This window comes from Ursus americanus, chromosome 26 (assembly GCF_024610735.1).
Source record: "Ursus americanus isolate L20-20 chromosome 26, mUrsAme1.1.p, whole genome shotgun sequence".
Taxonomy (NCBI): Eukaryota; Metazoa; Chordata; class Mammalia; order Carnivora; family Ursidae; genus Ursus; species Ursus americanus.
This window is the reverse complement of record NC_142152.1, coordinates 34,549,128-34,564,537: the sequence shown is the minus strand read 5'-3', so window position 1 is coordinate 34,564,537 and position 15,410 is coordinate 34,549,128. Positions and strand designations below refer to the sequence as shown.

At 52.7% G+C, this 15,410-nt stretch overlaps 1 protein-coding gene across 2 annotated transcripts in view; it reads right to left on the bottom strand.

Annotated features, from left to right (window-relative positions):
• SLC24A4 (solute carrier family 24 member 4) overlaps positions 1 to 15,410 on the bottom strand; it is a 171,215-nt gene that overhangs the window by 26,384 nt on the left and 129,421 nt on the right. For both annotated transcript variants that reach the window (XM_045807978.2, XM_045807979.2), the window contains exon 12: positions 11,102 to 11,309. In XM_045807978.2, the coding sequence (XP_045663934.2) occupies positions 11,102 to 11,309 (208 nt within the window). The remainder of the gene's footprint in view (positions 1 to 11,101; positions 11,310 to 15,410) is intronic.

Genomic DNA, 15,410 nt, shown 5'->3' with positions numbered 1-15,410 from the left:
TTAGGTGCTTTTTCTGTATTGAGATGATCGTGTGGTTTTATTAACAATGTGGTGTATCATTTTTCATACGTTGAACCAACCCTGCATTCCTGGCATAAGTTTCATTTGGTTAACTCTTTTTTATAAAGAAGGAAACAAAGTTCCATGAAGGTTAATGAGCCGTGCCAAATCTCACAGATAATTAGAGCCAGAGCCACAAACAGACTCTGCTTTCCCAGCCAGCGGCCTCCAGGCTGGCCTTTGTGGAGAGGTGGGGGAATGCAGGGGAAGCTGGAGTGCTGTCAAGGCAGGACTGATGACAGACGACCTCACCATTACCCAACATCTGTAGCACGCCTCACATCTTGGAAGTGATTTTCACACACACTCTCTTTGTTCTTCTCGTCAACTTTTAGGGGACATTTTCCCTATTTCATGAGGTTTGGTGAAATTCACTGACTTAAACATCTCAGAAAGTGAGAGGTAGTGACAGGACTTGAATGCAGGTCTTCAAAGTTTAAAAATCCAGAGTCCTTTGTGCTGTATTGCTTGCCTGCCCTCTGAGTCCCATGATTTCAAGGCCCGTGGAGGTCCTTTTGCTGCCTGACAGCTGGCAGAGGGGTCAACTCTCCCACCAGAGCCTCCTACTCTTAGCTCATGGCTCTGAACTTAACAGAAAATTCCTCTCGAGAAAGGGAACCATTAAAGCTTTCTTGTTCCTTGCGGCAAACGAACTTCAGAATAATTTTTAGTTTTTAATACGTTTTTGTTTTATCCTTAAATTTTGACTTACCATTAAATGGATTGCTTTCTGAGGTGCACAGTAGCTCCATGGTTAACTGTAACTAGATTGCCAGGTTCGAACCCCAGCTGTGACATATGCTATCTGTGTGAACTTGGGCAAGTATTGAGCCTCTCTGTATCTGTTTTCTCATCTGTAAAATGGGGAGAACAATGGTTTCTGCCTCACAGTGCTACTGTAAAACGGAAAATGAACTATATGTTCACATGATATGTCTAGAATAACACCTGGTGCAGAGTAAACACTAAATTTTAGCTATTGTCGATCTTAACGACCACATCAACAAGGACTATTGTCAAGCACTGGGCTGGGTGGTTTTACAGAGAACAGCCTCAGAGAGGTAAGGCCCCATGCCCAAGGTCACACAGCTAGGAAATGGCAGACTCACAAGTCCAACACCAAAGCCTCTTAAAGACCCCATCCTGAATTCTGGAAGGTGAGTTTTGATCTTGAGTGCACTAGAGGGGGCGAGCAGAGGCTCTACGGGAAGCAGATGAGGTCAGGCCTACAACCACGCTGAGCGGCCAGGCTAAGGCTTGGGAGGGAGGGGAAGAATGTAAGGAGGATAAGAAAGTACACACTAGGCTTCAGCAAAGTCAGAGGCAGGCCCTGCTGAAGGCTGACATTAGAACGCAGGTGGGGCTGGGCACACGGGGACTCAAGGCCCAGGGAGATGTATCTGGCAGTCCAGGGTAGAGGCCTGCAGGGTGCATAGGATCTGAGGGAGGCTTTCTCCGAGGTAGAGGACTTGGCTTGGTCTCCCCCCACCCACACTGGCAGAGTCAGGGAACACGGTTTGGTCACTAGGACCCTGTTCCTGCTCCCCGACAGAAGCAGCTGCCTTCCTGGGGAAGAGGGCACAGATCCAATCCGCAGACCAAGATCTCCCAGGCCATAGAGAAGTGGGGCTGAGTTCCCTTGGCTGGTGCAGATCCCTGGGACCCCCACCCCAGTTCTGCGGACGTGCCCATGGCCCCCACCCAGCTCTGTGGAGGCTCCGTGACCAACTCAGACTGGCTGTAATGGGTCTCAGCGCTAGAAGGTCATCTGGGGTTGGTGTGTCAATGCCCTCCTTCTAAAGACCCCAAGTTATGGCCAGTTCTGCACCCCACTTCAGGGATCTCAGGGCATCCAGCGGAGAGAGCTGTTCTGTCCCCCATCACTCTCCACAATGTGGCAGTGGGTGGACAGTCAGCCTTTCTGAGCCTCCACGTCCTCCTCTGAGATGGTGGGGAACTGCCCCTCCCCCTCCAGGCACTGTGGAAAGACCAAAGAAAAGCAGAAAGTACAGAGCTCACTGCCCAGCCTCGGAGGGCCTTGTCAGAATTTGGAAGTCCTGAGGAGCATGAAATGAGAGACCGCTAATCCCAGAAATACTGAGAAAGAACGCTCACTGGCCCTCCCCCTCCGCTGGCATGCCCTCTGGCCTTAAACATTCCACAAGCACTACAATGACAGGGTGGGGTGGTTGGGTTCCCGGTGTCTGAAAACCACACAGACCCAGCAGCTGGCCTCCTCCCTCCCCTTCCTTCCTGCTGCCCCTGGCACCCTAGAGCCAACATGCCAGCTTAGCAGAGAGGCCTCTTGGCCAAAGTCAACAGAGGCACCAAAGGAGAACACTTCAGAGCTGGGCAGACCGGGTGCCAGCCCCAGCTACCTGAGCCCCCATTTGCTCATTTGGGAAATGGGGACCAACACCAGCCACCCAGCAGGGCTGCCCTGCAGTACCCCTAGTACCTAATATAAGGTGCTAGGTACAGTGCTGGGGCTGGGGCAGGTGCCTGATGCAGCTGTGGGTTGGGCCTCTGCCCCTCCTCGGTCTTCCTGAGGCAGAGCCACGCGGGTCCCTTACCAGGTCTGGTCTGAGTCATCAGTAAAGACTGGCTTTATTGCTTTTGTCCACCCTGCACTATGGCTGTCATGGCCATCAGCCCCCATTCCAACCTCCCCCCGGTTTCTGTAGAGGCATCTCTCAGACCCCCCTGCAGCTCCAGGTCTGGACTCAAAAGAGCCTCCTTAATGTGAGAAGAATGGAGGTGGCGGGGCCAGGCTCCCTTCCTACTGCTTTAGATGCACTCCTGTCAAGCAGGGCTCTGGGGATACGGGGATTTTCTGCAGGGGATCCGAGCCCAGGCAGTCGCTGAGTGGACATCAGGGACTGTCCAGAGGCCTGGCCACCATCCAGTGCCCAGTTTGCATTGCAGTGGGGGTTGAGACACAGCGGTGGCAGTAGCCTCCTGGTTCCTGGAACACGGCTCTGATGGGGAGATCTTGAATTCACGGTTCTGTCGCATCCTGGCTCCCACTGCCCCGATTCTGGTGTGGCGGCCGTGGAAGCAGGTTCCGTGGGGAGCTCTGGGGTCACTGCTGGTGCCCAGACTGAGGTGTCCTTCCCATGATCACTCAAGGCACCTATATCTCTGTATTAATCCGCTTCTCCTGCGTCTGAGATGGGCTACACCCGTGGTCTCCTGATATCACCAGAGGCAGCAGTCATGGGTCCCACAAGGGACGCAGGTATGTATGTGCTCAGACCCTCCTCCCCCAGAGCCGCCTTCTTAGGGGCCACCAAAGCCATGTTGGCTAGCAGAGCGAACTGACCAGGGGTGGACCCCTGGCCTGTGGGCCCATGGCATTCTCTCTCTCTCCAGACTCTGGAATTCAGATACGGTACCAGTGTGCCAAGTTAGGGAGGCTGGCATGGTCATGGGCCAGTCTGGGGGCCATGCGAGGCCACAGTCTGCCGTGCGGACTGACCGAATCTTCAAATGCCAGTCTGACAGGCGTATGTGGAGAAATGAAGACAAGGACCAGGAAGAGTCCTGACATCCACGGAGGCCCCGAGTCCTGCCCCTGGATGACTCCAGCTGTTTCTGTGCTCTTGGGATCCATAACACACCCCTATATCCTTACTTTTAAAAAGGTCCCCCTTGGGGCGCCTGGGTGGCTCAGTCCGTTAAGAGGCTGCCTTCTGCTCAGGTCATAATCTCACGGTCCTGGGATCAAGCCCCACATCGGGCTCCCTGCTCACCGGAGAGCCTGCTTCTCCCTCTCCTACCTGCCGCTGCCTGCTTGTGCTCTCTGTCGAATAAATAAAAATCTTAAAAAAAAAAAAAAGCCCCCCCTTTTAGTTTGTGGAAGCTTGTGTGGGCTTCGTGTTGCTGCCATGTAAAGAGGCTTCGGACCCTAGCACATGATAGGCCCGGGTCCCCTCACCCCCGCCCTCCCGGCCTGCACCACGCTGGCCTGGCTGCAGGGACACCATGGGGCAGCACCCAGGGCAGATGGCCTGGATGTTTGGTTCTTTCTGGTCAAGACTGACCCTTGGGGAAGCCGGTGTTTGGTTCTTTCTGGTCAAGACTGACCCTTGGGGAAGCCGGTGCCCCTCTCTGGGACTCAGTTTCCCACTTTGTAGAAGGAGGCAGCAGGTCTTAAATTCCCACCATCCCTTCTGATCCCAGTATTCAGACACCATTTCTTACGAACCACAGGGACCTGGAGGAAAATTGCTTCCATTTAGATTTTTTAAAAAATTGAGCTTCCTTCTCTACTGTGCTCTATTATTTTTTTTTAAGATTTTATTTTTATTTATTCGACAGAGATAGAGACAGCCAGCGAGAGAGGGAACACAAGCAGGGGGAGTGGGAGAGGAAGAAGCAGGCTCACAGCGGAGGAGCCCGATGTGGGGCTTGATCCCAGAATGCCAGGATCACGCCCTGAGCTGAAGGCAGACGCTTAACCGCTGTGCCACCCAGGCGTCTATTATGTTTTTATAAACCACCCATAGCCTGAAAGTGAAAATAATCCAAACGTCTAGCAACACATGGATAAATGCGGTGTATCCATACGAGGGATTATTCAGCCGTACAAAAGAACGCGGCACCGACTCGGGCTACTACATGGATAAACCTTGAAACCACGCTGAGGAAAAGCAGCCAGTCACAAAAGGCCACCTACGAGCTGATTCCATTCCTATGAAATGTCCAGGCAGAAAAACCCAACGAGACAGAGCAGTGGTTGCCAGGAGGTGGGGGAGGAGGGATGGGGATAATTGCTAGCGGGGAGGGGCGTTTTTGGAAGGGGTGGCGGTAAAGAGAGTCTCAAGTTGGCTGTGGTGAAGGTTGCACAGCTTTGGGAATTGACTAAAAGCCACTCGACTGTATACTTCAAAGGTGTGAACGTTAGGGTAAGTGAATTCTGTATCCGTAAAGCAGTTACAGGGGACGAAGGGTACCCTCAGCACGATGAGCACGAAGCAACGTGTGGAAATGTTGAATCACTATATTGCACGCCGGAAACAAATAGAACACCGTATGTTAATTACACTGGAGTTAAAATAAAAAAAAAATGAAGTTGTTACATTAAAAAACAAAAAACGCTCTGCCAGCGTTGTTCTGATTGGGCTGTGGACTGACGGACTGACAGACCGACAGCTCAGTGCTCCACAGCGAGGACAAGGATGTTCCTTTGAAATCCGGACCTTGACTTACGAGACAATTTCTCTGGTGGCTCTGGAGAAGCCACGGCTTTCCACCGTGAAGAGCCGTATGTCTCTGAGGGCCTGGAACAGACGGGAACCACACCTGGACCGTCACATATACGCGAGCCCACGACACCTGGTTTCTCCGCCACATTCACAGATGTGCTAAGGGGCTCCGAGGTGAGAACGTGCCCACGGGATTCTAGAGCCCCGTTTCTGCAGCACCCCTCGCCCCACGGGGTTTAAAGAGGCTAAACAGACTGCTCTCCTCCCACCTGCGATAGCTCGCTCGAGTGCCATGTAGAAGTGGGGAAGATGGGCTGGGGTGGGGAGAATAAGCCTTAAAACATCCCGAAATCTCCGGATTGCCTGTGCTGAGTTTCATTCTAATAAAGGAAGAGAAGGTAGAGCCGTGCCATCCACGGCCTGATGAGGGCATGTGAGGTCCCCAACAGTTTACTCCCCACAGACACATTACTCGGCAATCCGCTGGTCGGACTATACAGTGCTGGCCCCGAAGCACGTCTGGCGTCCAAACGCCAATGTGCAAATCCTGGCTCTGCCCCTTCCTCCTGGATAACCTTGGCAACCACACCTCTCTGTGCCTCAGTTTCTTCACATGGGAAATGGGGAGCATTGCACCCACCCACTAGGGCTGTCGTGTAGACTCAATGGGTGACTACGTACAAAGCCCCCCGCCTGGCCCGGAGTAAGTGGTCGGTGAGTTTTACCTCCTGTGACTGTTCAAGCATCTCCAAGGGCCTAGACTTCTGAGAAACGCACATTCATCCCAGTCTCTCCATTGCCAGGAGCTGCACGGCCTCGTAGATCCCGGATGTATATATATCTGAGGTCATCTGCCGGCTCTAGGACATCCCGGGGGCTCATGATCTGGGGCTCTGCTCCCCACTGGACCAGCCTGTGATGGTGTTTACAGCTTGAGAGGCACAAGATGGAAGAGGGGCTCCTGCCACTTAATGGCCATGTGACTTGGGAAGTCACTCAGCCTCTCGGGGCCTCAGTTTCCCTCTGCAAAATGGAGATAAAGATGATGCCTAATCTCAAGGAAGCCGTGAGGATAAATAAAAAGCTCAGTAGAGAGAGGCAGGACTGCAGAGTGGTGAGCAGGGGCTGCCCAGGCGGGAACTCCTCTCCACCTAGAAGCTGGGTGACTGCACATGCAGCCTAACTTCTCTGGCCTCTCTTTCCTTCTCTGCAAAATGGAGATCAACATCCCCACTTCATGGGAGGATTCAATGAAAGAAAAACCACATAAAGCTCTTAGAACAGGGCACAGCACCCGGAAGCCCCCGAGAGCCCTGTAAGGATTCCTGACTTTTCACTCCAGGCCTGACCTACAGCCAGTCCCTGGTGTTGCTACAACAGTGGCAGACATGAAGGCCAGCGTCCCAGTACACACGATGGGATTCCCTTACACTTCGGGGGGCAGAAGAGAGGAGTCCCATTGGCCACCTGGGCTGGGGGAGCCTCCCGGACCACAAATCAACCACAAACAGCCTGCATTATGGGCTTTCCCCGGCCAGGCCGGGACTCAAGGTCACCAGCTGGCAACTTCAGAGCAGTTCCCCTGGGTTACAGACCACAGTTTCCATGGGAGAAAAAGCTTCTCTCCTCTTCCTCTTCCCCCAGCCAACAGCCGGCCTGGGGAAGCCTAATTACCAGGCTCCACGGCCCAGAGTGGGAAGAGCAGGTCGTCCTGGATGTTGATGTAAATCCAGCAGCATGCCAGGGGGGCACCAGGGACAGGCTGCTGCTGAATGTCCCTGGGCTCTCGTCCACAAGCCCCGTGATCCCGCATGTGGGTGGCAGAGCACGGGGGCCACGGGCTGGGGCCACCTCCTCCACCCGTCCGCCGTGTAGCAAAGGAAGATGAGGCATAAGCTGCATCCTGTAGTTAATTGCTTGGATTTACCCAGCACACTTGCAAGCTCTCAAAGGACGGGGACCATGGCTGTCCTGTGCCCACCTGCATCCCCAAAGCCCACAGTGGTCTCGTACCCAAATATTTCCTAAAAAGAATGATCTTGTCTCCCAAGTGCCCAGAACCGGGCACCTGGCTCACAGCAGGTGCTCCCTGGCCCTCAGGATGACCACGGTCCAGGGATCCAGGGATCCTGGCACCAATGACCCTTCTAGAACACAGCTTGTAGTCCAAACAGGGAAAGATGTGAAAAGCTGGATGTAACAGAAACAACATGATTCAAGCACATAATCCAGAATAGCATTTTCTTTGCACCTACTATGCGTCAGTCGGCGCCCAGAGACCGTGGCAAAGTACCTTATTCACTACTTAGAGCAACCCGGGGGCATAAGCCCCACTGCCCCCATTCTGTGGCTGAGGAACAGGTTTAGGGAGGCGAAGCAGCTTTCCCAGCATTACCTGCCGGTGAGTGGTAGAACCAAAGCCTGAACTCGGGACTTCTGGACTCCAGAGCCCGCCTCCCAGGCTGCCCCCAATGACACAGACGAATCATGCACAGAACCGGCAGGCCCCGATTCATCCTGCCTGTGAGGCTGGGTCCGAGCCGACCAGAGGAATGGCTCCTTCCCTCCTCCCATCCCCACCCCTGCTACCACTTTTCTTATCCAGCGCTCCTTCCTGGGCCCAGCTTAGGGGATGGTGAGCTCCTGCTGCCCCTAAAGTGCCCTCGGGGCCACCCATTAGCCCCAGATCACTGCCAGACCACCACCAGAGATGAACTGAAAAGACGAGGTGATCCAGAGTGGCTGGTCCAGGGCCTGTAGCCTGACCCACGGACTTTCTCACAAGCGCTGCGTCCCACTAAGTTCCTAGAAACCTCTGCCCACACTGGCCTCGCTTTCCCGTGGCCGCCGTATATACACCTAAACCGGCAGCAACCACGCGGCTCCCTTTCCACACCCCACTCCTCAAAGGAGGCGAGCAGAGGGAAGAGGGGGAGGAGCAGGAAGTAACTCCTGGTTTCCAAGGGCAACACCTGGACGCGCACATCCGCAGGGACACAAAGGGAGAGGGAGCTCTCCGCAGGGACGCAGGAAGCCCGGCCTGTTCCTGAGGGCAAGAGGAGGCCAGCACAGGCCGGAAGCTCCTGGCAGGTGGCTCCGTTCTAAGCTGAGCCTGGGGAAGGTCTTGGAGCCTCTGGCTAAAGGAGAAAGGTGATCAAAGTGCCTGCGCCTGCCAGGCAGGCTGAGCTCCAAGCAGGACGACTCACAGGTCCACAGAGCCTACAAGCTACCTGGGCCCAGCCCTGGCAAGAGAGCAGCGTTTGAAGCCCCCCACCCCACCCCCGGGGCTGAGCCACCCAGACAGGGTCCCCAGGGAGCTAGATCCCACTTCCCAGGGCCACTTCTCTGGGAAGCACCAGGTCCAGGGACAAAAACAAGGGAGGGACGGCAGGCCTTGGGGTCCAGGCCACCCAGTCCTGCCAAACTTTAAGGTTTCAAGGAAACGCAGAGGTGAGTGGTCCCGACATGTGGCTGCCTGCACGGCCACTGCCAAGAAGGGCATATCCCTTCTATGGTTTCCCAGAGAGCCCTGGACAGTGGGCAACGCCCGCACAAGGACCCACATGAAGTGGCCAGCGGAGGGCGGTGGCTGGGGGCCCCCTCAGGCCCCACATCTGCAACATGGGGACTCTGCCACCCACCTCCTGGGACAGGAGAAGACAACTCACGGCACGGGAACTCCTCCCCGGAAAGCTTGGCGGGGTTACGGCGGGCCTCTCCCTCCACATCCCAGCCCCCACTGCATCGGGCTCTGGCCCTAGAGGAACCGAAACCCCTGGTGTGCCTGCCACCCCAAGTCCCCGTGCTCGCCCTGTGTGGACGCCAGAGGGGAAGTGGGCTGGTGGTGTTGCGATGCACGGCTGTGTGGAAGAACCTGGGGTTCCGGACTCCACGGCTGTGTCTGGACCTCTCATGAACACAGAAGTGAAAAATGCAAGGTGGGCCTTTCAGACTTGGACGTTCTGCTCTGAGGGGACACACTGCCCTCCCGGGATCCTGTCGCACAGATATCTTCTCTCCCCCACTATATCCAAACGGGTAATCTGATACCGATTCCCAGGATCTGGAGAAGAACACCCCTTCTTTCAGTGGCGCAGACCTGGCCCCAGACGCCAAGCTCCCACCCAAGTACAGAGTGACCTTTAGCCCACAAGACAAGCAACCTGAGCATGACCTCTGCTTCCCAGAACCTTCCAACAGGTGTGCCAGCATGTCAGGGATGTGTCCGACACAGCTCCCCTCAGCCTTCTGGTTGGCAGGGGAGGTCCGGGGAGGGGGGCTGCTGAACCTCAGGGCTGGGACCCTCTGTGACCTTAGTGAAGGGAAATTTTTCACTTTCCTGGTCTGCCCTTCATGTGAAAGAAGGCTGGGAGTTGCTCACTGGGATTGGCAATTTCAAACCTGGCCGGTTCCCAGGAATCACCCAGAGGAGGTTGGAAAATGCTGATTCCCAGGTCATGTACCCGTCTTTGGCATGTCTGTGTTTTAGAACCAGACCCTGAATTTTGGGAAGAGCCAGGTAGCTGTGATCGGCCTGCCCTGGAGACTCTCATCTAGTAACTCCGAGGCAGCCCTGTGACCCCAAATGGAGCCGAAGTTTCAAGATGAACCATGGTGGCAGAGTAATCCAGCCTGGGTAGGCCCCCGCCGCCTACTTGGGGGCAGGAGTCTTCCCGTGACATGGGGACGAGGGACTGGACAGCCTCTCTCCCCACAGAGCTATCTCTTAAGTTACGTGCTCTGTCAGCCTGGTGTTAAACACAGAATTCTTTCCAGAAAAACAGCAAGTTCCGAACTTGAAAATCCTGTAATTCTGTTGCCTGTCAGGACAGTGGTAGACCAAGACAAAAACGCCAAGACCAGGGCCTTCATCTCCCACATAGGACTCAAAGGCCCGCACAGAAAGTTGGATAAAGAGGAAGGTACCCTGCATGTGTCTGGGGTTCCTCTCGCATGTGAACCTGCTGGACAGATACCTGCTAGTCACCTACCGTGTGCCAGCGGCAAAATAGACAAAGACCCCTACCCTTTGCGGAGGTGACATTTTAGTTGGGGGAGACACACAAGAGAAAAAACTATATAAAATATTTCAAACAGGGTAGTCAGGGAAGGCCACCCTGAGAAGGTGGCATTTAAGCAGGGAGCTGAAGCAGGGGACGGAGTGAGCCATATGGGCCACTGGGGAAAGTGCATTCTAGGGATGGCAAGTGCAAAGGCCCTGAGGCAGGGCATACCTGGTGTGTTCTAAGGACAGTGAGGGGGCCAGTGTGGCTGGAGGAGAGGGCACAGGAAGGAGAAGAGCAGAAATTGAGGTCAGCAAGGAGCTGGTAGTCAGAGGACACTAGGCCTCAGAAGTCACACTCCAGTGAGATGGAGGAAGCAGAGGGGTTACATATGCGTAGGAGATGTTGTCAAATGTAGAAGCTGTAACTGTCCATGGGTAATTTGTGGCCTTAGAATATCCTGTCAGCAAATGTCGGGTTGGAGAGTCTGACCAGGCCCACACACATAACAGTGATACTTGCTTTTTCTTACTGCAAAAGAAAGACAGTTGCCCTGGGCATTTAAGGGCCATCACTAGGGGTTCCCGGCGTTCCCCATATCTCCAGCTGGCCTGCTGTCTGGTGGGCAGGCTCCCCCACACCGGGCATACCTGCGCCTCACTGCGGCTCTAACCCACAGTTCAATACTCAGGACGTATTTATCTAGTGCCTCCAAATAATTCTGGTGACCTAATGTCGACCCTTTGCACCAGGCTTCCCAGGCCCTCAGGCTCCAGGTCGCCATCCTGAAGACTCAGCTTAGCCCGAGGCCCCTGCGCCCCCAGAACTCACCAGGCACGGAGAAGGGGGACAGGAAGGCAGACTCGACCGGCTCCGGCTCCGGGGGTGGTGGCGGGGGTTGGGGGGGTTGTGGCTCCTGCTCCCGCTGAGGGTCTTCGGGGTTTTCCACGGGAACATTGCCGTTCTCGATGTTTTCGTGTCTCCCGTTTTGAACTGGTTTGCTGTTGACACCGTTAGCCGAGTTGATCAGTCTCTGCCGCTGTGTGGACAGGAGGCAAGTCAGACGCCAAGACATGTTACAAAGTGTCACACGGTGGCTTTGTGCCTCACAGGTGCACAGCCCTGGAAGGTTTCTAGAACACCGTCCCAGAGATCAGTCTCCCTGAGAAATGGTCCAAGAACCTTGGACTCCATCTAAGTTTGCTCGTTTCCAGGTGGACCGACACTGGGGAAGCCTGGGCCTCCCCTTCCTAATGCCGACCAGACCACCCAGCCCATGGCTTCGGATGATGGCGACCATTCCACATCCTTCAGTGGACATTTATAAGCCACCTGAAGACAGTCCCAGGAAACATCCTGCATCATTTTCTAAATGTTTAATTTTCTTCAGGTCTGTTGTGCAAAAAGTATACTTAAATGAAGCACACAGCTCCATGATGAGCTACGTCAAGATGCAGAACATTCCAGCCCCTCAGAAGATTCCCTCAGGTACCCCCTGGTGTATAAGCCCCTTCTCTCCAGAGGTAACCACAGTAACCGCTATTCTTTTATAAACATCAATTCGTTTTTCCTGAACTTGAACTTCATATAAGTGGATTCAAATAATATGTATTATTCTATGTGTAGTTTTTTCACTCAATATCTGTAAAATTCATTCACGGTGTTGTGTGACCTAGTAGCTGGCTATTTTTCATGGCTGTCAAGTACTCCTTCGCATGAATAACCCACAACGCATCGTGCGGTTTCCCTTCTTTGGTTCTTATGAAGAATATTGCTATGAACATTTATGCACAGGTCTTTTTCTAGACAAACGCGCTCATTTCTTTGGGGCATTTAGGAGTGCAATTTCTAGGTCATACAGCAGATGCACGTTGAACCACTTCATACTCGTATCAGCAATGGATTAGAATTTCCTTTGAGTCCCGTTCTTGTCAACGCTTGACCCTGGCAGTCCTCTTACTCTGGACCATTCTGGTGGGCATGTGATGGTATCTAATCGTAGCTGTTTGCATTTCCCCACCGACTAACGATGCTGAGCCCTTACTGGGTTGCTGGCCACTGGGATGGTCTCTGCTGTCCCAGCGCTTTGCCACATCTAATGGGTACGCCCCGAACCAACCTGTCCCCTTCCTGGCCCCATCTTGTAGCAACTGACAAAGGCCGCCTCCTTTCCGCCCAAGCAGAAGCTGATCTTCCTCACCAAATCCATGGGCTTCTGGAAACCAGGGAAAGGCAGAGGCCACATTTCAAGAAATCATCAGGTTTCCACTTTCCTTTGCCTTTGCCCAGCTCCCATTCATCTGGTTCCGATTATAAATACCTGTGGATCGGTCTGAGCTAGGCGTTGGGGGTAAGGACTGTCACACAACAGACAGATATATATCCCTCCCGGTTCTTCACCAGGAGACTAAGTGTGCGTGAATGTGTCCCCAAGGCACTATTCTCTACCTGTGTGCGCGACACCTATCCTCGTGGTTACTGGAACTTAAAACATCATTATTAAAATAGATACATGTTATTTCTCTTAAAAAAAAAAAAAGGAACTGACCATTTAACCGCCTTCATGTTGGTTTTAGGCAGGGACTCCTAAATCATGAAGTCTGGGGTGGGGTGCAAATTGTAAAATTCTTTTCTTACAAGTGTGTTCACAACACTTAGCCTACCAAAAAGAGCAGAGAGATCTACGCCTGAGACTCAAGTTCAGATGTGGAAGCATAACCCAAGTAGTATTAAATGACAGGTCATTCCTGTAGTTAAACAAACAAACAAAAAAACCTAGTTGAGCAAGGACAGAATTGTAAGGAGGGAGGCATGACTTAATGGCAACATGAATGGCAACAATGGGAAGGGGTCATGATTCTAGCTTAATAGGAATCAACAGAGAATTGTACCTGGAAAAATATCTCAAGTTACCTGAGGTTGTATTAAAAGCGACATAGATTGCAACACAAAGGAGGTGACGGATCCACACGCTGAGAAATACAAGCTGGAAGATGGGGAGGACTGGAACCATGTTACATCAGGGAGGGTGGGAGTTTCTAAGGATGTTTAGGTTCAAGGAGAAAATCAGGGGGTGGCGATGTTCAAAGCACTGCCACTTGAAAGAGGCAACTAAAAGCAACTCAAGCAGGGGTTGAACATTACAGAGGGAATAAAGATATAGAAAGAAGGGGCCGAGGAGGTGGACTAACTGACCCCTGATAATCTACACAGTCCCACTTTTGCAGTCTGGACTCAGATTTGGGTGGGAATTCCTGTTCTGCTCTCATATTAGCTGTGTGGTTTTGGGCAAATTACTTTGCCTTGCTGATAAACAGGAAGTCTCGTCATCTGCTTCAGAAGGTCATTAAGAGGATTAATTCTGTACTGCAGTTAAAACATCCCGCACCTGCCCATCCCTCAGCAGCTGGACAGACCAGCTCAAAACGACCAGCGCCCAGATGTGAGATGCATGGAAACTGAGGGTGGGTGAACGTCTGTGCCCCTCGGCGACTCACTGCAGTGGCTGTGGGTGAGGACAGCCAGGCATAGCCTTGGAGTGAAGGAAAATCCCTCACACGCCCTCCCCCATGCACCCACCCCCTGCCAACTCCCACTCAGCTGCTCCGTCCTCTCCGATGAACGCACGAGAGCACCTGTCCCACAGGCACTAGAATCTACCACGGATTAATTGAGGCTCTGCAAACATCTCTAACATTTTGGAATTAAAATGACTGAACATTCTAATGAGACCCAGGGTCTTAGGAAACAACTTTGAAACTGGGCATTTGTTTTTGTTTTTTCCTCCGCCTGTTCCCATTCCCTGATGAATTTACCCCAAGATATGGCTTAGCCTCCTCCATGCATCGCTTATCAGTTGGTGTCACTGAAATTTTTAGTGCTGTAAGCATCTGGGCAAACATCCTCAGTTAGAGAAACTGAGGCCCAGGAAGATGAAGCGAGTTAGTGGCTAATGTGAGATTAAAACTCAATTTCCTCTCCTGAGCCTGGCCTCTCTGGCTCTCCATGCTGCCTGCCAGGGCCCTCAATCCCAGCCTAGGGGGAAACAAGGTGTTCTCAGCAGCCTAAAACATCTGGGGGCGTGACCGTCAATATTTTACCGGCTCATCAAAACCCCGATTATTTCCCTAGTGCGTATGCCATGATAAAGATATTATAAACCCAAATCCTTCAGAGGTGTCCCCACCCCCACTCAATGGGTACAATTATCATGCTCATGAAAAACAGCCAGGGTCCAGTAAAATTTCACTGACTCCTATTTTACTGACTTGGGTCAAAAGGATTCAGAATGATGCAAAATTTGCAGTGTTTCTCTTCCTACTACACCTTCCACAGGAAGGACATATTAGGTATGAAAGCAGAAATGTTCAAAATACTGAATCTTTAAGCCCTGGGTGGTATCATTTGTGCGTACGTCTGATGTGCTAACCACGGATTATTAGTTATCAAAGTCTCAAGCTCTCTGAGAACTACCTGGATGTGAGGATAAGGACTTAAAACTCCGACGTGCACGTACGTGGCAAAGACTGGAAGAAAGCTGGTAAGCCATTGAGCCTGGGCATCTCTGCTATGCTGTCTGTACATGAAATAACATTAAAACTGATTTTTCCCCCCAAATGAGAAAGAGAACACAAGGTTCAAGCAGAACATGAGGGTGCAGAGGGAAAAGGAAGTCCCCAGGGATAAGCCATCTCCGCCAGTGTTCTTGGTCTTCTAGAGTTGTTCTATCCGTTCAGAACAGGTGTGTGCTCTTCTCTTTTTTTTTTTTTTTAAGATTTTATTTATTTATCTGACAGAGATAGGGACAGCCAGCGAGAGAGGGAACACAAGCAGGGGGAGTGGGAGAGGAAGAAGCAGGCTCATAGCGGAGGAGCCTGATGTGGGGCTCGATCCCATAACGCCAGGATCACGCCCTGAGCCGAAGGCAGACGCTTAACCGCTGTGCCACCCAGGCGCCCCATCTTCTCCCTTCTTTTTGTCCTAAATAACACTTTAAAGAAACAACCCATACTTCCAACTGGCCTTTCTCCAATTAGCTTTCCTTCTTAGTGGCACATCTTAGAAACCGTATTTGATTGCTGCCTGCCTAGTAATGCACCCCCGGATAGGACTATGTGCTGCCCGCGGGTAACGTTCGGGT